The sequence below is a fragment of the Podarcis raffonei genome, chromosome 2, assembly GCF_027172205.1.
Source record: "Podarcis raffonei isolate rPodRaf1 chromosome 2, rPodRaf1.pri, whole genome shotgun sequence".
NCBI classification, from domain to species: Eukaryota; Metazoa; Chordata; class Lepidosauria; order Squamata; family Lacertidae; genus Podarcis; species Podarcis raffonei.
The window spans coordinates 33,117,324-33,138,307 of NC_070603.1; the positions used below are offsets into that span (position 1 = coordinate 33,117,324).

Consider the following 20,984-nt stretch of genomic DNA (forward strand, 5'->3'; position numbering starts at 1 on the left):
CTTGGAGAGCTGTGAGCCCCAAAAAAGTGTAGGGTGTTTAAGCACTGCACTCAGTCTGAAAGTTATTGCTATATTATAATCTGGCGTCAGAATGAATTCTGGAGTATAACAAACAGCATGTAAGGTTTGTAGGTTTTGCCACAGACCATCTCTTGGGAAGGTCTGTTCCACTGTCAAACGACTTCTTCTGTCAGTAAGTTCTTCCTGATATTGAGTTGGAATCTTCTTGAATCCACTAGTCTGTGCCCTAGCCTCTGGAGCAGAAGAAAACAAGCTTGTTCCATCCTCCATGTGGCAGCCGCATAGATATTGGAAGATGGCTTTTATATCTCATCTCATTTTTGTCACATACTCAATTCTCTTAGCTCAGAGCTTTCCAAATGTGTGTCGTGACACATTAGCCTGTTCCTCATAAGGCTTGGTTTCCAGACCCTTGATCATCTTGCTTGCTCTCCTCTGCACACATTCCAGCTTGTCAACATCCTTTTTAAACTGTGGCACCCAGAACAGTGGTACCTCAGGTTAAGTACTTCATTCGTTTCGGAGGTCCGTACTTAACCTGAAACTGTTCTTAACCTGAAGCACCACTTTAGCTAATGGGGCCTCCCGCTGCTGCTGTGCCGCTGGAGGCCGATTTCTGTTCTCATCCTGAAGCAAAGTTCTTAACCTGAAGCACTATTTCTGGGTTAGCGGAGTCTGTAACCTGAAGCGTATGAAACCCGAGGTACCACTGTACAGCATTAGCTTTTTTTGCTGCTGCATCACACTGTTGACTCATGTTAAGCTTGTGGTCTGCAAAGACTCATAGATCCTTTTCACATGTACTACTGGCAGTCCAGATGTCCCCCATCTTTTATTTGTGCAGCTGGTTCTTCCTGCCTAAGTGTACATTTGTCCCTATTGAAATCCATTTTGTTAGTTTTGGCCCAGTTCTCCAATCTGTTAAGCAGTGTCGTAAGTGAACAGTGGGGAGAGTAGAGATTTTCTTTACTAGCACAAATGTACCAAGGGAATAAGCCCTGAACATTTCCCCCTGACTCGTGTTATATTCACAGTATGGACAGTTATGATTCTCTTGTCAGAAGTGGAGAAGCACAATTTACTTAAGAAGCACACAGGCTAACTTATCTTTAAGAATGGCTTTGCTGAGCTGGAATGTAGTGCTTTGTCTCCAGATGTAAATAGCTACAGAGCTGAGAAGCTAATGAGCAGGGCATTTTGATAGATCATAATCTAGTATTCCCATTTACTTGACTTAGCCCTGAACCTACCTCTGTTGTTTTTATGCAGTGCAGGATGGGCAGCTGAAAATAAGCACAGGACTCCTGCACCTATAATAGATAGTTGTGTAGCAGAAGGAATTTACGCTGCATGGCAAGTTGCATAGAAAAGAAGAAGAGGAGGAGTTCAGATTTGATATCCCGCTTTATCACAACCCGAAGGAGTCTCAAAGCGGCTAACATTCTCCTTTCCCTTCCTCCCCCACAACAAACACTCTGTGAGGTGAGTGGGGCTGAGAGACTTCAGAGAAGTATGCAGCCTCCCTTGTTACCCCAGGGAATGGGGAAACACTGCCTCGCCTGCTGTTGCCATAAATCACCCCTGAGTTCGAAAGAAGGGGATGAAGGCACTAGGCGCACAGCACCCATGGGAGACGGCTCTCCTAGACGCTGTCTCTGATCGCGCGAACTGGTTGCAGGAGCTCAAAACAGTTGGAGAGAAGCAAATGCACATATTTCAAGTGAAGAACGGGAGTTAAGACTGCTAATTAAAGTGACCTCTGTGAAGTAGAGTGATGGGTTGGATTCAACAGGACAATAAATCAAGAAGAAGATGCATCAAAGGGTCGGTATGTCGGAACGGGACTGGAAGGGGGTGGGACTTTTCTTTTTTCTCTCTATGTGATTACCTAACAACCTCTCCCCAAGAAATAACCGTTGCACAATTGCCTATAAGTGGGATGATTAAAAAACTGTGTGGAAATGAACTATTAACCAAAGGTTTGGCTTATGGAGACTTGGAAAAGAATAAGGGCTTTTGGAATGACGCAGCTATAAAAAGAGAGTTGCCATGTTGGCAGGTTTTGTCGAAAGATTGATGATCGAAGAGGAGGAAGCTATGGCGGTTATCATATTGGACTCCTGGCAGAACCTCCTCCGAAGACTGAGAAAGGGAGTGACAGGCCTGCGAAGATTAACGAATGGATGGTAAAATTGTTTTCTCTATGGAAGTGATGAAAGGCAGCAGCCGTCTGAATATGACTCTTGGATGAATGGAAAAACCCACACAGGACTACAAAAACATTTGTCTTCAACTCGCTTGCAGAGACTATCAGAGGTCACAAAGAAAAAGGAAAAATATATGAAAATAACAAGAAGAGATGTGGAAAACAACAAGAAAGGATTGGACAGAATTGTGAACATCATTTGGACAGAATTGTGGATATTAAAGCAGCAGCAACAAGATGATTGGATCCCTTTCGGAACTTGAAATATGGGTACCCCCAACAAAAATTTAAAATTTGCTCTGTAATTTGGAATTAATGTGATTTGATTTGATTTGATTGGTCTGTTAATAAAAATTATTTAAAAGAGAGAGAGAGAGAGAGAGAGAGAGAGAGAGAGAGAGAGAGAGAGAGAGACTTCAGAGAAGTGTGACTGGGCCAAGGTCACCCAGCAGCTGCATGTGGAGGAGCAGGGAAGCAAACCCAGTTCACCAGATTACAAGTCTACCGCTCTTAACCACTACACCACACTGGCTCTCCAAAGGGAATTGCATGCAAACTATCCTTTTTTTGTCATGCAGATGACACCTGCTGAACTTCTATTGTCTACATGACTAGAACTGAAGGTGCAAGGAGCCCTGTCCTGTTTTACATCTGCCCTCCTTAGTTCCAGCTGCTGTTTCCTTACTTGTGCCTACACAACACACCAGCACAGTAGTTACATAGTGACCTGAACTGAGACACAGTGAACCACTGTGAGTATTGCGTGTGTGTGTGTGTGTGTGTGTGCGTGTGTGTGTGTGTGTGTGTAGAGGGTTGGAAATAGCTCTGCCCACTCCAGTAGTCAGAGCTTCAGTGCCTTAAACAGCTGTATGACAAGCAGAGCTTGCTCTTAAATGTTGTTTTGTGTTGTCCTTTGATTCTGCTCTGTTGTAGTTGTTCTTAATTGTATGTTGCTCCGTTGGTTTTATTTGCAAACTGCTCTCTCAGAGTTTAATGGCTCATAAGTAATTTAAATGCATAAGATTCAGCTGGTAAAAGGCAATGCTTTCTCCAGCTTGTAAATTCAGTAGTAAGGGGTGTGTGTGTGTGTGTGTGTGGAGACTTTACCTGCTGAATGTCTTCCTATCATACAACTCTTTTCCTGCAGTGGAAGGGTGGGGGTCGGGTAGGGAAATAGAGGTGGAAACCTTATGAAAACGTGTGACCTAGCAGAGAGGGCAGGATGGCTCACCCTGCATTTTATTTGCGCAGTGGTTGGGGTGTAAACAAGCTGATGGGGGGGATAACCACTCCCCTCCCCGCAACTAAACAATTGAGGAAACCATCCTGGGCCCTGGCACCCTTTGGAAGCCAGCCTTACAGTGCATTGCATGGGCGGATATTTTTAATATTTCATGATCCTGGCAGTTCTAGAATTAGAAAATGTCCTGGGCGCTCACACTCGTGTGTGTGTGTGTGTGTGTGTGTGTGTGTGTGTGTGTGTGTGTTTCCAGGCCTTACAGTGCCTGAGAGGAAACAGATAGGCATTTAGAAGAGCATGAATAGTAAGTTCAGGAGCTGGAACTGCTTCTCCCAGAGGGACTGCGTTGCTGCCTCTTTCATTGCAGGGTTAACCATTTCCTGCCCCTGGAGCTCCCCGGCTCTTGAAAATAAGGTGAATAGCAGGCAGTGACTACAGTACTTCCCAGTTGGGAAATGAAGGCTGCCATTCTGAACACAGGCTGCCGCACGCAACACACAAATTACATGGGGGTAGTTGCATTCAGATATATGAATATAAGGCATACCAACATGTGTTTAATTGGAGAAATGTGCATTGAATTTGTGTGATGTCTTCTTGGAAACAAGCAAATGCAATGAGAAGGTGAGAGTAACCCAAATGGACAGATCCATTTGGAGTAGGGGTTGTGGTTTGTGTCCCCTTTGCCAGTCTTGAGAGTGCCAACAAAACCTGGCCTTGCTACCTTCTGCAGCTTGCTCTGGATAAAAGTCCAGTCTCTTGACAGGCCACTTTGCATCTTGCATTTTTTTTTCTGCAAAGAAATCAATCCTGCACTTATGTAGGAGAAATTTCCAGGTGCAGTTTTCCTCATCGCAGCACTGCAGTGACCTTAGAAACACCCTCCTGTTTCAGCAAAAGTCTTAAAAAACCTGCTCAGAATTTGAAGCTGGCAATTTGAAGCTCCTTAACTCTGTTTCAGGAGAAAACAAAAGCAGTTAGGTCCCCTCGACACGCTGGTCTGGGTCGCTTCCATATATGTTAGTTGGTCGTTTTCTGTGTCTGGGGCAGGAGGAGCAGGACAGGACAGGAACAGCACAAGAAAAGAAGCAGCTAGGAGGACGGCCGCTTCTCTTTTATAACATGTCACCCAGTTTCCAAGCCTGGTGTATACGTGGAGCAAGTTGCTCTGTCTGAGGGTCAAACTAGACCAGGGGTATAAGGAATCTGTGGCCCTCCCGGTGGTGCTGGACTCCAGCTCCCATCATCCCTGCCAAGGACCACACTGGCTGGGACTGATGGGAGTTGGAGTCCTACAACATCTGGAGAGCCACCAGTGCCCCCACACCTTACCTAGACCATTGCTCACATGTACATGAGCCTATGCCTTTTCCTCTGCTACATGGCCTTTTGCCTTTTGGTTCATACTTAAAATTATATCCATGGTAACTGCCAAGCTTTCAGCCACGATTCTTCTGTTTGTTTGTCTCTAAATACCTGTACACAGGTAGCAATACCTGCACGCTGTCCCATAAGCTCTTCTTGGGCTGTATGGCTTTGTATACAACTCTTCCCTTTTTGCAGTGGACTTTACCTCTGTGTGCAGTATTTCTCAGCTTACGCTTTGGGATTTCGCACACCAACAACACACTACACGCCCTCTTATCCCCTGAGTGAATCCATAAGGCGTGCCATCGTATTTTGTTTACCTTAATCCACGTTTGGTTTTTAAGGCTGCAGTTCTAAGCCTACTTAGGGCCAGTTCGGCTAGATAACTAGAGTGCTGTGATGATTAAGATCTCCCATAGTTTAGAGGTGGTTTTGTCGTCCGTTTTCTTCGATGGCTGCCAATCGTGATGACTCTATTCCTCCAGGATCAGAGGCAGCATGCCTCCTCTGTACGCCAGTTGTGGGTTCCCACAGCAGAATCTGGAACACCACTGTGAGGAACAGGATGCTCCGCCAGGTAGGTCCTTGTTATGAACCAGGAACCAGGCTCTCCTGCCTATTATTATTATTATTATTATTATTATTATTATTAATAATAATAATAATTAGCAGCCTCGTGCTTTGCCGATCAGAGAGGCCAAGCTCTGTGAAAGGGTTTTAATCTTCTCTTTCTTTAGAATCATACAGTCAGACCTCAGGGATCTAGCCCTCTGGCAATGCAGGAGTCTTACTACTACAGCATCCTTGGTAGAGGATCATCAGTCTTATGCTTAAAAACCTCTATTCATTAAAGTAAACAAAACCCAAAAACCAACTACTGCTAGCTTTGCAGGGAAATTAATAGCTGCTCTTGCATTCCTGCCTTCTCTTCAACATCATGTTTAACTTTCTTGCTGTTAATTAGCTGGTATTTATTTATTCTGTTAAGTGACTTAGCTACCATATTCCAGGACCCAATTCATTCCTAGTGCGATGTAACAAAATTCTATAAAACCCTAATAATATATAGAACCATAAAATTAAAACCACTTTATGCCACTTTCAAACCGAGCTGCAGCTGTTAATTGCAATAATTGATCAATTTTAAAAAGCAGATTGAAATGTCAATGTTTCTTTTAAAAATAGAAATGGGCCACCTGTATTTTCTTGGGACGTGAAAGCCACAGGCATGGAGACTAGAGTGGGAAAACCTTGTCCCTGGTACCTGTTAGCCTCCTATTGATGGGCCCAGAAAGCAGCTTCTTAGTAGTAGACCCTCAAGTAATTGACAAGTTCTCTGAGGGTTCCTCCAGAAGAGAATTCATCCTGATTTGTCTGCACTGTACTTAGGCAGAGTTTTGACTGTATCTAGTTTTTACTGAGTTTTTACAGAGGGAAGTAATCAGACAATGAGCATTCATCCTGATTTGGTTACATAGTGTTTACAGGTTTTCCTGTCAATTGTCCATGCATTTCACACTTTTCAATGCATTTCCCCATCACTTTCCTAACTGCAAAAAGTTATGTTATTGTGGTTTTTTAAAAAGGTAGATTTCAAGTCCCAGGGCAACAGAGTGCCTTAATCCACTTTTGTTGCCCGAACCTAATTTCCTTGGAATGCACTTGAATCCCTCCTGCAAAATACTCATTCTGGAGGCACCCTAAACTCAAATATGTTTTCCCCAAGCCAAATGTAACGGCATTGCTTGTTGGCATGACAAATGACAGTGGGAAGAATGTAGGAGAAAGGGAACGCCTACCCAGTGCTCCTTGCATACCTGCACCCTTGGGCCCTTGGAGGAGGTGCTGTGGGGGTGGGAGGGTGGGAAAGGTGCCCCTTCAAAAACAGGTGCAAAACGTCTTCATCAGGATTTCAAACTGCCAGGGGGCTGGACTTTGGGGGCCCATGTGAAAGACTTGCTTCTTTTCTTAGGCCCTTCCCCCTGCCAAATCCTCCCCCTCCCCCTCTGCCCCCTTCCTCTGAATTAGCAAGTTTGTTCTGAAGCCTTCCTTGGCCACCGAAGGGTAAAACAAAGAGGCCTTATTCGCGGCCAGCGCTGACAACCGAGCAAGTCAGACAGCTGTGTTGGGCCTTTGCAGTTTGAAGTGGCCCATTATGGCCCATCCTCGGCCACTGCCTGCCAGAGCTGAATGGAGCTGTGAAGAGAACTGAAGTCCTTTCTCTCCAGCTCCCATGTTATTTCCTCCTTCCGGCAACAGAGGGAATATTTTTAGAGGAAAATGCCCATAGCAGACGGGTTCCATTTAGAAATATCTCAGCTAGGAGGCTTGGCCCTGCCCATTGCCAGGCTTTGCGGGATGGTGGGGGGGGGGGAGAGAATGCTCCAAGAACTGGTGACTGGGGGCGGGAGGCGGGGTGGTTCGTGCTCATGTACAAGGCCGGGTCATTAACAGCAGTGCCAGTCTTGTCTCTAATGCACTGGAGGAGCCCCCCCCCCAAATCTCCCACTGTTTGACCCATCCTGCAAGCTGTGATGTAAGCCTGAATTGGCTGAGGAGGATTCCTCCAGCAGCGTCGGTACTGCAATACAAGTACAGAACAATATGGGGCATCTTTGCTAGTCCCATGTTCTCCATCCTCCTCACCAGGATTTTGTACAATCTGTGATTCTGTATACAGTGGTACCTCAGGTTAAGTACTTAATTCGTTCCGGAGCTCCATTCTTAACCTGAAACTGTTCTTAACCTGAAGCGCCACTTTAGCTAATGGGACTTCCTGCTGTGGCCACGCTGCCAGAGCACGATTTCTGTTCTCATCCTGAAGCAAAGTTCTTAACCCGAGGTACTATTTCTGGGTTAGCAGAGTCTGTAACCTGAAGCATATATAACCTGAAGCGTATGTAACCCGAGGTACCACTGTAGTGTAATTGTGGATCACAGGACATGCCTGCTGAGTTGTGAACCCCAACTTCGCATTTTTCAAACTTGAGGCCTTAACCCTGATGGGACACTGCCATTTTTTAAAAAAACAACAACTGAAAACGTGTTTCCTTGTTATGAAATTAACCTTTTACAAAAACAACTCGCCTCTTAAATCTCAGTCTTTGTGATCATTGCTGCTAGCCAAATAGGCTTTTTTTTTAATAACCTGAGGGGGTTAAAACATTTCCACTACATATTTAGTCAGTTATACTTTCCACAGACATTCCCGTGGTTCATGCATAAGCTGAATCAGCCTTACGCACAAAACACAATATACCTTCCTACACACTTTCTGTTCCCCATCTGGAATGCAAACAATGCCAGCGGCCTCCTGCTGTATCCTCCATAAGCTAGCAGAGGCTGTTGCAGAAAAATGCTTCTAGCCAAACAGTCCCCATCTTCCTCTTTAACTATAAAATGCCTCAGTTCAGATCACAGATGGATTAGCCTTTTGTACAATAGCAGAGGCAGCCTTTTGGGTTCTTCTAGTCTGGTTTTCTTTGAAAGCTGAACAGGGAAGGAAGATGGCATGGATACCACATGCACCCAATATCAACTAGGCAGGTAAACTAGGCACTTTACCCTTAAAGGTAAAGGTAAAGGGACCCCAGACCATTAGGTCCAGTTGTGGCCGAATCTGGGGTTGCGGCGCTCATCTCGCTTTATTGGCTGAGGGAGCCGGCGTCATGCGGCCAGCATGACTAAGCCGCTTCTGGCGAACCAGAGCAGCGCACAGAAATGCCGTTTACCTTCCCGCTGGAGCGGTAATAATAATAACAATAACCTTGACAAAACAGAAAACTGGGGTCAAAGTAACACAATTAAATTCAGCAGACACATGTGTAACGTTTTTCATCTCCAACCCCAAATCAAATGCACAGGTATAGAATAGAGAATACCTGTATTGAGAGTAGTGCGTGTAAAAACACGACCACAGAATTGCTGTTCATCACAAGATGAACGTGAGTCTGCAGTATTGTGTGGCCGCAAAAAAGACTAATGTGATTTTAGGCTGCATTGATAAAGCCATGGTTTCCAAGCTATCAGGAGACCTAATAGTTTCACTTTATTCAGATCTCGTCTAAAGTACTGTGGCCAGTTTGGTATATGACGATTTAAGAAGAATATAGAAAAACTGGAATGGTCAGAGGAGGGCAGCAAATACAAGTCAGGAGGAGTATGGAAAATGTCCTGTGAGGAAAGGTATGCTAGGACTGATGGGGGGATGAAAGCACTCTTCAATACCTGGAAGTCTGTCCCATAGAAGAGAGCACAGACTCGTTCTTTGCTGCCCCAGAAGGCAGAACTAGACGGAATGGGCTTCAGTTCAAGAGAGTATTTTTTGGCTGAACATAAGCAGAAACCTTTCAGCAGCGAGAGTAGCTTGGCAATTGAACCAATTACTGGAGATGGGCATTCTCCCTCATTGGAGGTCTTTGGGCAGCCATCTGTTGGGGGATGCCAAAGCTTTGGATTCTATGCATGCAAGTATGGGTTAGGACTTGGTGGCCTACAAAACCCCTTTCCATCTCTATAATACTTTTGGAAATAAAATTGGGTTTTCTGCAGTCTGAGGGACGTCCTACAGTTGCACTGTAATAAGTGAATTAATGTGACAGTTAACATGGTAAATACCCTAGAAACCATTAGCCAGAGCCGTAGCTACAGGGGAGCTAGCCAGGGGTTTTTTTTTGCCTTGCAAAGCTTCCAGAGGGGTGCCACTGAGGCTCCCAGCCTGTGTGTGTATGTGTGTGTGTGTGTGTCTCCCACCAATATCAGAGGACCTTCCCTGTTAAACATGGCACATTCATTATTTATTTTTTAATTTTTGCGTAGGAAGGTGCAACGAGTCAGGTCCTGTGTTCGGTTTTGCCCCTAGGCTCCTTGTCCGACAGAAGGCACTGAAATGTTTCTGCATAACAGACTTCAGTGTGGGTTTGGCTTGATCATACACAATCCGCAGAAATCTGAAATTCCTATTAAATTTGCGGCTCTTTCCCTCTGGCTTGCATTTCAGATGACAACACATTCTGCGATGGATTGGTTTAACTGGTATAATTATCATAACTATAGACAATAATGTACACTTCTTTCTCTCTCTTACAGCCTACTTAAATGTTTGTGATACATTTCAGCTGGTTTTCACACAGGTCTCTGTACTCCAAATGAGAACAATGATCGTTAGGTTGATTTAGGTCTGAACCAAACAGAATGTTACAGATTTGGTCTTTCGCGGTTAAAGCTGCGTTGGTATTGTGCGACGATTGCTGGGGTCGCTTCCAGGCAGATACATTTTCAAATCTGCTAATAGCGGTTTGCTGCTATTTTAAATGCTTGCCTCCCCACCCAAAAAAGGCTACTGCCTCATTACTACACATGATTAATGAATTAATATACAGCTTCTGTGTAATACATAACATCAATCAGCAGAGATATTTTCTTAAAAATAATAATAAAAAAAAAGTTTCCAGGCTAGCCTACCTTTTTTGTTAGCACTATATAATACAGGAATCTGGAAAGCTGACAAGATACAAGCAGGGTATTAGTGCAGTCCTGAGAACTCTTTTAATAGCTCACAGGTTTTCTTGTGGATGACCTCACGAAGCTTCCGAACACGCCGGATGCTGGAGGCCCCCACAAAACTGTCTGGCTGCAAAACAGCCATTCCGTTGTGGACATCGCCCATGATGATGAGCTGACCGCCCGCTGCAGTTATGTTGGGGCACGGGCAGCTCCAGTTCATGTTTAAAAGGGTGATTTCCAGAGGCTCCCTCCCCAAGAATTTCAGCCCCATTTTCTCGTCCTTTAAAATCTCCTCCACGGTCACCAGCGCGTGTCCCGAGTCCTGGTCCTCCGTCAGTTCGGTGACGCGGCCAAGAATAACAAAATCGCTTTTGCAGAAGCTCGTCACCAGCTTTTGGCGGGGTTTGCAAGCCTTGCAGGCTTTGCAGTGCATGTTCCTAGGGAAAGGGCACATCTCTTCGCAGGCCTCTCTGCTTTCAAAGTTATTCTCGTTGCCTCCGCAGCCTCCGTATATGAAAGACTGGCATTGTTTCGTCAAGCTGTTGTACGCCCACCGGGGCTCGTAGGCTTTGCAGAGGCCTTGGAGGGCTGGCAAGTTGCAGATGTTGATCGGCCCATTCATGCAAGTCAGCATGCAGTTTTCATAGGTCTCAAAGTGGTTCAGGTTGCTGTTGCAGTTTCCGTAGATGAAAGTGAAGCAGTTGTTTTTCTTGGCGTCGTAGTACCATCGGGTTTGCTCCTCCCCGCAGTCTTCACTGTCCGGCTGCTTCAGACACTCGTCCGTTGGAAAGTGGGTTTTGTTCTGGGCTTCTTCCATTGACGTAGCTTCTCCTTTGAGGACCGACAGTGGGAAATCTGCCTTGAGAATCCCGCCAAGGTTTTTGGCAGTGCAAGTGTACATGCCTGCATCTTGTAGTTGGGTGTTGTAGATCACCAGCTGGGCAATGTTTGTGACCACGATGTTCCCCCGGACGTGGTTGGGCCTCATGATGATTTTCTCGTTACTCTCGGTCTGCTTCTCCCAAGTGATTTCTGGCTTGGGTCGTCCAGTGACATCGCAAAGAAAGCTAACAGTCTCACCTACGTAGACAGACTGATGGGCTGGGTTGTTGACTAGTACAGGTGGAAGGATGTCAGTGATGGTTGTCTCTAAGTAGGCAGTAGTGGGGCGAGCTGTGGTCTCCGGTGGGATAGGGCTGGTGTTCGGCCATGTAAGGTGGTAGCGACAAGTCACCACGTTGAGTGTAATGCTTTTGGTACATGCTTCTGCATCCATGTAGCATTTGTTGTAATAGGTGAGGCCATCAGATGCGCAAGTAAAACTCGGCTCTTTTTCACACCTGTCTTTGCATTTGCAAACAGGCTGCCCATCCCAGATGTCGCACTCTGAACCTTGCTGAATGCACATGAAACGGTCACACGTTGCCTCTTTGGGCATCCCAACAGGTCCTTTCTTCCCTCTCACATCCATGTACCGAGCTGCAACACAGCTCCTTGTTCCGCAGACATTAGGGCAGCACTTCTCAAAGGTCTCACATTCCTAAGACACAAAAATAAGACCACGGTGACAAAATCTTTGTAAATTAATTGGAATCCCCAAGTAGATTATACTGCTTCTTAAGAGAGATGTCAAATTTGTAGAGTATTAGGATCACCTAATATTAGGCATTTTGAAAGGATATTTTGATATTTCAAAATATCACGTTCCCCAGAATCTCAGCCCACAGCCAGCAGGGCCCCCAGACTCTTAACTATTTATCAAGTAAGTTTCTAACCCTCCTAGTAGAACTTACTTTAGAGTAAACATAGATAGGCTTGTGCTGTTTTAAAAAAAAATTCTCTTGGGAAATCCCAGTGGTTGTTCTGGGACTACTTATAGCTGTCATCAGGGATTGAGGAATCATTTTTCACCAGGCCATCTGGAGTGGTGATTCTGTTGTGGTGTCTCTTCTTGCACTCCCACTTCCGTTTTGGCATTGCTCACTTCTTTACACCGGCGTAACCCTTTGCATGTCTCACTTTGAGTCTTGTTGTGAGCAGAGGGATTTACTCCCATGCAAAGGATCATGGCCTGAGTGCATCTTACAAAAATTCTTCTTTGTCCTACAGGACCTACACAGAGCTATGGCCTTGTAAACCCTAGTTATTCCTCAAACCTTCTTTTCATGATGTAATCTAGATCGAGGGTTGCTTTAGCCACTTGAACAAAGTGGTTTGCTTCTTGGGGGGATGTTTCCAGAACTTCCTGCAAGCCAACCACATATGTTCCACTCTGGCTGAGTCATGACAGCTTTCTGGCCTGTCATTCATGAACATCCGTGAGTGGCCTCTTATTGTTCTAGCTCCAAGGCTCCTGTTGGAGAATAGAAAGGTCCCGAACCGACTGAGATTATCAGTTGGTTATATTGTTGGGTTTAGGCTCATCTGATAGGGTGATAAGTGTGGAGAGTTTGTCCTCAGAGCAGTAAATGGGGAGGTTCCTGCTCAAATGTCAATTGCCATTTCGGGGTGGGGGATGAATTTTACTGAGACCACAGCAAAGAGGGATGACTTAGACCTCCCCATATGCTGCAGGGCAAATGACTATCAGCCCATCCCCTCTCTTCAGCACCTGGCATTTTTTTTTTGGGGAAATGTCATTAGTATCAAGAAGCATTATGCATTTTAGCCTGGTAAAAACACTCAAGGGTGGTGAAAAGCAGAGCCACACCCCTGGCTTACAGGAAGGCACAGCTTTCCCCTTGTTGCCTCCATGCTGTTTAGTATGGCAGCTGGAATCATCCAGGGATTTGGAGTTAAATTTGCAGATTACACTGCACCCTCTCTCTCCTTTCCATCTGATGCCAGGGAAGCAATGGAAATCTGCAATCTGTTTATGGGATTGTGATGAGCTGCAAGTGAGCTAAAGAGCTGAGACAAGACAGAGATGCTTTGGGGCTTTGGCCAATAGGAAAGCCAATTTGGCAATAAGAGTTCAGCCTGTTCTTGACAATGGGACAATCTGCATCTGGAGTGTTTATTATTATCATTAAAAAGAAAAGGAAAAAGAGGTTGCATGGTTATCTCTCAGGGATGCTTTAGATGCATCCTGTATTGTAACTTCTGCACTGAGCATTAAGTTGGACTACAGGATGTCCATACGGCCTTCCAGCTCTGTGAATCTGTAGGTGGGCTGCCTTTGAAGAGCATTCAAGAACTACAACTGATGCAGAATATTGGTGCTTAGAATGTTCATAGAATTGTGGATTTGGAAGGGACCCCAAGGTAGACTGTCCCATTGTGCACAAGAAAGGCACAAATGAATCCCATTGAATTCAATGGCAGCACAAACAACCATTTCAATCTTTCTGTTTCTTTCTTTTAACTGGAATTGCATATTGTTTTGGGGGCTGGGTTTATGCCCTAGCTCTCTAAATTCCATTGGAACTTCAGGTAGTATGAAATGTGGCTTGTGTATGTGCACCATGTAATATATCGACAGTGTTTTAATTGGGCTGAGGGACAGGGTCTATATGGAAGTCTGCAGATGGCACATTCAAATTTATTTATAGTGAGGAGGTTTTTGATTATTTAGTTTGGGGCCAGTAAACTTTTTGAAACACTTTGCAAAGCCTGCGGGAGAATCATTGACAATTGTTTTCCTTGTGTCTTGTGGGTAGCTGATGGAAAGTGGGGTACGCCTTAGTTAGACATTTAGCTGACTGCGTGATTTGAGAGGCACATTGCATGACAGGGTCTTCATCAAGCACAGTCACTCAGGTGATTCTTGGGTACAGCTCTTGAATCTCGTGCTGCTTCATCTGTACCCTAAAAATCTTCCTATTCCAAGCAATTGCTTAAGAATCAATGAAGAAATTGGCCCGGTAATCTACTTTGATCGCAACCACAACCTCTTGATTTCATAAATGACACAATTTAACCAGCAGAATATTTTTGTTTGTGTTCTAAAGCATTTCAGTCATATCTCCTCTCAAGTTCTCAGCTTGGAATCTGGGGTGGGACACACTGCTTGTCACCAGAACTGTCCTTTGTAACCAGATACTCTGGAAACATGAATAGCATGGAAATTCAGTGACTCTTGGGGGTCTGTTAAACTTCCAAATGATTTAGGAGTTTCCGCAATGTGTTTCTTCTTACATCAGTGCCATTGGAGTGAATGTATCTGTTTGACAGAAGTTGTATGAGAACTGCCATGTTACTTTCCTCCTTGGGGGTGAAAAAGCAACTAAGGTGCATATAGAGTCATAGAGTCACCTGGTCCAGCCCTCTGCAATGCAGGAATATGCAGCTGTCGCATACGAGGATCAAACCTGCAACCTTGGCATTATCAGCATCATGCTATAACCAACTGAGCCACATCATGCTGTAGCGTGTTTTTACTTTGCCAAAAACAAAAAGGAAGAGGGGAAAGGTTGCTCAGTCACTCTTTCAAAAAGCGAGCATCCACAAATTGAAATGTATCCTTTATTCAGGAGTGCTGCTTTTACTAGGTCACACAGATGACTGCACTGCAACAATACCTCTTTGGCATGTGAGTGCCAAGAAAGCTTTCGCTGCTCTTGGTACACTACAAACTTCACAGCATCCTGCAAGGATTCTTTTCAGAGCGGCATTTGACAGAGACCACAAACTCAGTGATGGCAAGTGCACTCTATTATTCCAGGCAGGTGCGTGATGCAGAAAGAGCACAGGCGGGTGCCTGGATGCCACAATGAGCTGGCAGCGCTGGCCGCTGGATGAGCAGCCTTTTCTTACTTGCCAGCTCAAGTTGCATTTGGATCTGGAAGTGCTATGCAGGAGGTCCTGCCCAAGCTGTCATTTTTACTGAGTCATTTCTTCTGCCACTGCTGGGCTTTAAAATAGGTGCTGTCAGGGCCATGCCTTGCCTACAGAGGCAATTTAAAGTTCTGCCTTTAGAAGCAAGTGGGCTTCAAAAATAGGTGGGATTGGCACGGTTGTTGTATGCGTTACCATGGAGTCCTGTGTGTGTGTGTGTGTGTGTGTGTGTGTGTGTGTGTATCTAGTATTCTTGAAATGCACCTGTCGAGGCAAGACACAATGAATACGGACACACGGTGAACAGCAGCCAAAGGGAAAAGTCCTGCAGCAAGCCCTGTGGTATGTGCTGCCTTGGCACAGATTGGCTTTTGACACTGTTGTGATTGTCAAAAACGGATCCCTGCTGTGGGGCCGGGTGTGTGCGTGTGTGCATTGCTCAGCATGTGTCTTCACACGATTAACTTTGCCACAGAACGGGACTGATTTCCATCTTCAGCTTTCACAGGAATTGGCCTGGAATTAGAGAGCTGTCAGCCCAACAGATAATCAGATCTCTGAACTAGCAACCAAGTAGGCGAGGCTATGCCTTTTACAGGACGTGAACTCCTTACACATCCCTCTCTTGCTGGCCAGGGTTAGGTTTGGTTTTGAAAGGACTGTTAACAATTAATGTGCGCTGCTATAGTAAACAAAGCATCAATACACCCAGCCGCTATCATATTTAGGAAGGCAATTAAATTTAAACTTAAGAGGAGAAACAAAAGTGCATGACTTACCAGGTCAGTGTCGCATTCTCTCCTGCAGGTGCTCTGTGCGTCAACCCAGAGGTTGGGATTCATATCATTTGGACATATCCCAGCGTGAGAGTACCGTATTGGAGGCAAGGCAGTGCCTTTGAGGGGGATCTCCAGAAGCAATAGGATAAGGCTCTCTCCAGACAGCATCCATATCCATCGAGTGAAGAATGTGAAAAAGGACATTTCAGGACAGCTCCAGATAAAATATCCACAGTTGGATTGGGATCTGGGTGTGTCTGTGCCTGGATTTTAAAAAAAATTAAGCAAAAACAAAACAAAGGACCCCAACTACACCTGCTTTCTTTAAGTTCCTGCAGGCTTCCTTTTCCAACTTGCTCGATGGCGTAGTTTGCTCTGGACTGTGTTGGATTAAAAGTCTTGGGAAGGAGCCCCCTTATTTTAAGCAAAAGGCTCTCAGTCCAAGCCAGAGTTAGCTGTATTTATACCCTGCCTCTGTACAACAAGTTGGAAAAAGTAAACTCTATTTCTGTGACAGGCACACGCTTCTTATGTCCTGGTGGCAGTCGTACAGATTTGTTACAAGGGGGGAAAAAAAGCTGGAAAGACTTTTAAGGCTGGAACTGCCACGGTGGGACCCCTGCATGTTTCTGAATGGAAGGGAGGCCTTCTTAACCCCTTTAGACCTAAAGTACTTCCCTATGCTAAGAATGGCATTTACTTCTGAAAGAGTGCTTGTCTAAATAATATGAACCTACAGTCGGAGGGATTTCCCTATGCCAGGGAAATACATGCAACCGCTTGTTTAAAAGGAGCAGCTTAATAAGGCTGAAGCAATTAAAAGCTTAAATATAACTTCTGATTAAAAAGAAGAAAGAAATGTGGAGGGAGGGAATAGCATGTTTCAGCGTCGGATCTGGAAGGCAATACGTCTTTACAAATTACCCCCCGCCCCAAGTCCCTAGTCTGCTTTATTTATCTTTTCCCCCCAAGTTTCTTTCTTTTTTTCCGCTGCACTCCAACCCCACCATGGGAAATTTTTAAAAATTCCTTCACAGTTCACGAACATGAGACCCCTATTGTACGACTTTTTGCTGACCTCTTTAAGGGGAAAAAAATAGGAACAGTTTAACTCTATGGAAACCTGCATAAAGGAATGTACTGCATTTTTTTTTTTTTTGCATAGAGGAGGGGGAGACATGGGGAAAAACACAATCAACAGTTAAGTTCCCTCCGCCCTGATCCTGATAAGGAAGGGTTTGTATTGCCCACCAAGAAGAAGGGTAATCTCATTCGCAGGGGCCAACGAGAGAGAGGACCCAAGCGCAAGGAGTTTGGGGCAGGGAAGGTGGCTGCGACTCCCCACCACAACCACCGAGGTTTTTGTTCCCTCTCGGCGCCTGCTATGAAAAGCATGTGCTGGATGGAATCCAAGAAGCTGCTTTAGGTGAGGCAGAGAGGGCCTGTGCATGCCCAGTGGGACTTTTGATATTGAGCAGCAGACCCTTGTCAGAGCCTCAGCGTGCAGTTTCTGAAGCCTCTTCCCCCAGCCCCATTTCAAGAAAAGTTGGTCCTGTATGCCGTCCCCCCTACCCTCACCCACCTGTTTGGGAAACCCAAAATATGCAAAATATGAGCAAGCCAGGGCTGAACTGATACTACCCTTGCTGGTACCTTTCCTGGGAAAATCAGAGGCTCACTATATCAAGTTCCTATTGGAAGACCGGACAAATGCTAGAACATTAACAGTGGCAAAGTTTTTATCGGTGGTTGCAAGAACCAATGATCCCTATATTCTGAGCAAAATGCTTGTTTAACCTGGAGGTAGGCTGTATGAATTGTGTATTGTGTTGTTTGGGAAACCAACGTCCATGGGTGCACAGAAGAGCTACTTCTTCACATCTCTCTTGCTGAAATCGGAGGCTTTCTCATGTGTGGGTTTTGTCACGATGGCATGGTGTGGAACATGGTATCTCCCCTGAATGTTTCAATCCTTGTTGATTTTGGATTTAAGGATATTACCTTCCAGAGTCAGGCTCTTCTAGTGGGAACTTGAGTTTTTGAGGCCTTTAGCTCATAACTGATGCAAGATGGTGGAGAGTAAGAGGATGGGTTCTGCTGCATTTAGGTTCTAGCGAACAAGCACGTCTCAGGATGCAGGAGTTGCATTCCCCACACCACGGGACTGCCTAATACGATTCTACGTCCCTGGGGCACATCCAGGAGGTGCTGTTGCTTTGTCCTTGAACCTAGACCAAAGACAAGGCTAAAACTGATAAACCACAGTTTCATAAGGGTACAGTTGCAAAGAGAGAAGTTACCTATATGCCACAGCGTACTGTGCTTTTGTGCACAGTGGTAGAGACGATGTATGGCCGGCTGCACTATGTCGCCCATATCACAGACTAGTGCCACTGTTCTGCATAGTTCTGGACAACATGGTTTTTCAGATTTTAGAGCTTCGTAGTGCACTACCATGTTGGTATGTAGGCTGCAGGAGGTGCAGCCAAACTAAAATGTGTTGTTTATAAATCTCAGAAGTGAACTCTCATTACGCATTTGTCTCTGGTTCAGCTGTGATGGGAATGGTGGTGGCAGCATTGCTAGTAGTGCCCTTCCAGCAGACTCAAAAGGAATAATGTGTGTTCTAGATGTCCTGTTTCCTAGTCTAGAAGTGTGGCATTATGCTATGGGTGAGCTGCTTCTCTGTATGCTGGGGTGGGTGAAAAACAGGCACTGTCATTTTCAAGGTGCATATATGTGAGCCAACTTGCCTCAGTAGATGTCTGGAATGCCAGAAGAACAGCATTTAACCATGTACGCGCTCTCCAAGTGGAAGTGCTATTGTCCTTCTCCTCCTTCCTCAATCTGTATGTATCTTTCATCCCCGTCCCTTAACCGGTGGCCTGACCTTGTCACAAAATCCAGGTCGGATCAGGAAGATTTACAATGCTTCTAGAAGATACTTTGACTTTGGTCAGCTTTCAGGGAAACAGAGTTCTGAAATAATATGTATAATATTTATTCAGTGCTGAAGGATGTCCCTTTTATAATTTGTGCAGTTTGGATTTATACTGCTGAAAGCATAATTTTGTTGTCTGCATCTGTGATCATCTATTGCATGTATCATCATATGATTACACCTCCCTTCCTCTGTTGCATACATTTTCCTGCATCTTCCTGTGGTCCTCCGTTGAATGCACATTAGCCAAAAAAAAAAAAAAAGGCCGCCAAGAAGTTTATTGAATACATAGTTGGAAGTGTAGACAATGCTTGGAGTAAATAGAAGTTTGCTGACACTTTCCTAGCCAAACTTTTGTTTCGTTTGCACAGTTGTGTACACATCAAATTTTAGAGACATGTGGGATGTTGGTCTTCATCATGGCAATTTACCACAATTCTGTACGTGTGCAGTTGCATAATCTGTGCACCAGTTGAGTAGTACCCCGTTTTGTATATCACTTCTTGTATCAGGAAGAATGGATGAAATGTGCAAGATATGGACAAATGAAACATCACAAACTTGTCCTGTGTGTATCAGTTGGAATACCTGAGTACATATTTTAGATTCCCTGCCTTCTACTGCCAGGTCAAAGACTTGAAACCTGGCTCCTCTCTCTTTAGAAACTAGCCAATGCATCCAGGATTAGATTAACTGGTAAGATCATTACATTGCAACATATGGACTTCAGGCCCAGTATGATTGCCAGCCGTCTGTGTGTATGGTTCCCTTCCCTTAGCACTGCAGGGCATTTTTTAAAAAAACCTTCCATTGGTGGTTGTTGGTGGGACTCCATCGAACATATTTTTGTGTAGGTTGCAGGCTGTTGTAGACAAGGTATCTGTTGGAATCCACTGGATGAAGGGAACAGTACAATTCTTTGAAAAATTAAGTGAAGAATAAAGGCAGGGCTCAATGTAGGGTGATATAGCTGTCCCCATAGGCGTCATTTTCTTGAACTTATTGCACCACCATATGACTTGGGCTGCACCCACACCAGCGCTTGCGTCCTATACCGCTTATTATCATGGTTCTTATTTCCACGAAATACTTTGCAAGATCCCAGTCTGCACGTACTTCCTCTTGTCACATTTGGTGACCTGATCACATGAAAACGGGTTGGGATTGGTTAGTCTGCCTTAACTTAAATGGAGTGATTTGTGACACTGTGTAGCAGGCATCACAAAGAGAAGAATTGGGTCCAGTATCCAATGGGCAATCTACCAGATGCTCTCCCCCACCCCTTAATGCGCTTTATCAGGAAATCACACTAGACAGAAGCTGACAGATTTTGACTAACTTTCCAGAACTGGCCCTACCATGTCTCAAGCGGGAAGAAACTAGGAGGAATAGATGAAAGCAGGAACTGTCTGAATGGTGCGGCAGTAATTTTAAAAATGTTGGTCCTACCATGTGTGCCTACCATGTGTGCCTTGCGTGCTCTGGTCCATGGGGTCACGAAGAGGCAGACACGACTAAACGACTAAACAACAACAACCATGTGTGCATGTGGGTGCCATATGGCATACCATTTAAGGCAGCAAAATGTCTTGGCCTGGCACCTTGATGACGACTTCCTGTCACTTTTGATCCACCTTCAGCCATCAGTTTCTGATACCTAAGTACTCCGTGCTCCAGAAGAAGGGCATTTTTCCTGGACTTTCTGTGGATGCTCTCAGCACTTGTATGTATATCAATTCATGGTAGTTCATAATAGCACAATCCTTCTTATCTTTGAGTTTTGAAAAAGAAACAGGCAGAGGCCTCTGTAGGTTGAGTGTTGTTGAGTGTGTTGAGGATCTCTGAAGGCTGTGAAGTGGTACCCCCAACTGGAAGGTTGTACATTTCAGTCTTAATCACCTTGCCTGTGGTGTACAGAAGCAAACATGTCATAGAGGTAGGCAGAGAGCAGTGGTATAAAATTGACCTAATGGTTACCAGGGTAAAATGATTTGCAAGACCCCACTTCAAGATTCAAATAGCATAATTATATTAAAAGATTTGTACCAGTGAAACCACTGAGCACACTTGCACATAGATTGTGTTCTTTGAATGTGTTTCCTGTACGTTCAAAGAAATTTATAACTGCTACAGCTTAATTCCAACGGT

General features: G+C 44.9%; 2 protein-coding genes and 1 long non-coding RNA gene across 3 annotated transcripts in view; 1 reads left to right on the forward strand and 2 right to left on the reverse strand.

Moving 5' to 3' along the window:
• LOC128407415 (uncharacterized) overlaps positions 1 to 20,984 on the reverse strand; it is a 107,536-nt gene that overhangs the window by 36,179 nt on the left and 50,373 nt on the right. The window lies entirely within an intron of this gene.
• The window catches only part of LOC128407412 (ankyrin repeat domain-containing protein 40-like), an 81,262-nt gene that overhangs the window by 32,326 nt on the left and 27,952 nt on the right, over positions 1 to 20,984 (forward strand). The window lies entirely within an intron of this gene.
• On the reverse strand, positions 9,858 to 16,794 carry WFIKKN2 (WAP, follistatin/kazal, immunoglobulin, kunitz and netrin domain containing 2). The gene is made up of 2 exons (XM_053375738.1): positions 15,896 to 16,794; positions 9,858 to 11,880 (listed from the first exon to the last, which is right to left on the reverse strand). Exons 1-2 carry the CDS (start codon positions 16,097 to 16,099, stop codon positions 10,360 to 10,362), a joined length of 1,725 nt encoding a protein of 574 aa, XP_053231713.1. The 5' UTR covers positions 16,100 to 16,794; the 3' UTR covers positions 9,858 to 10,359.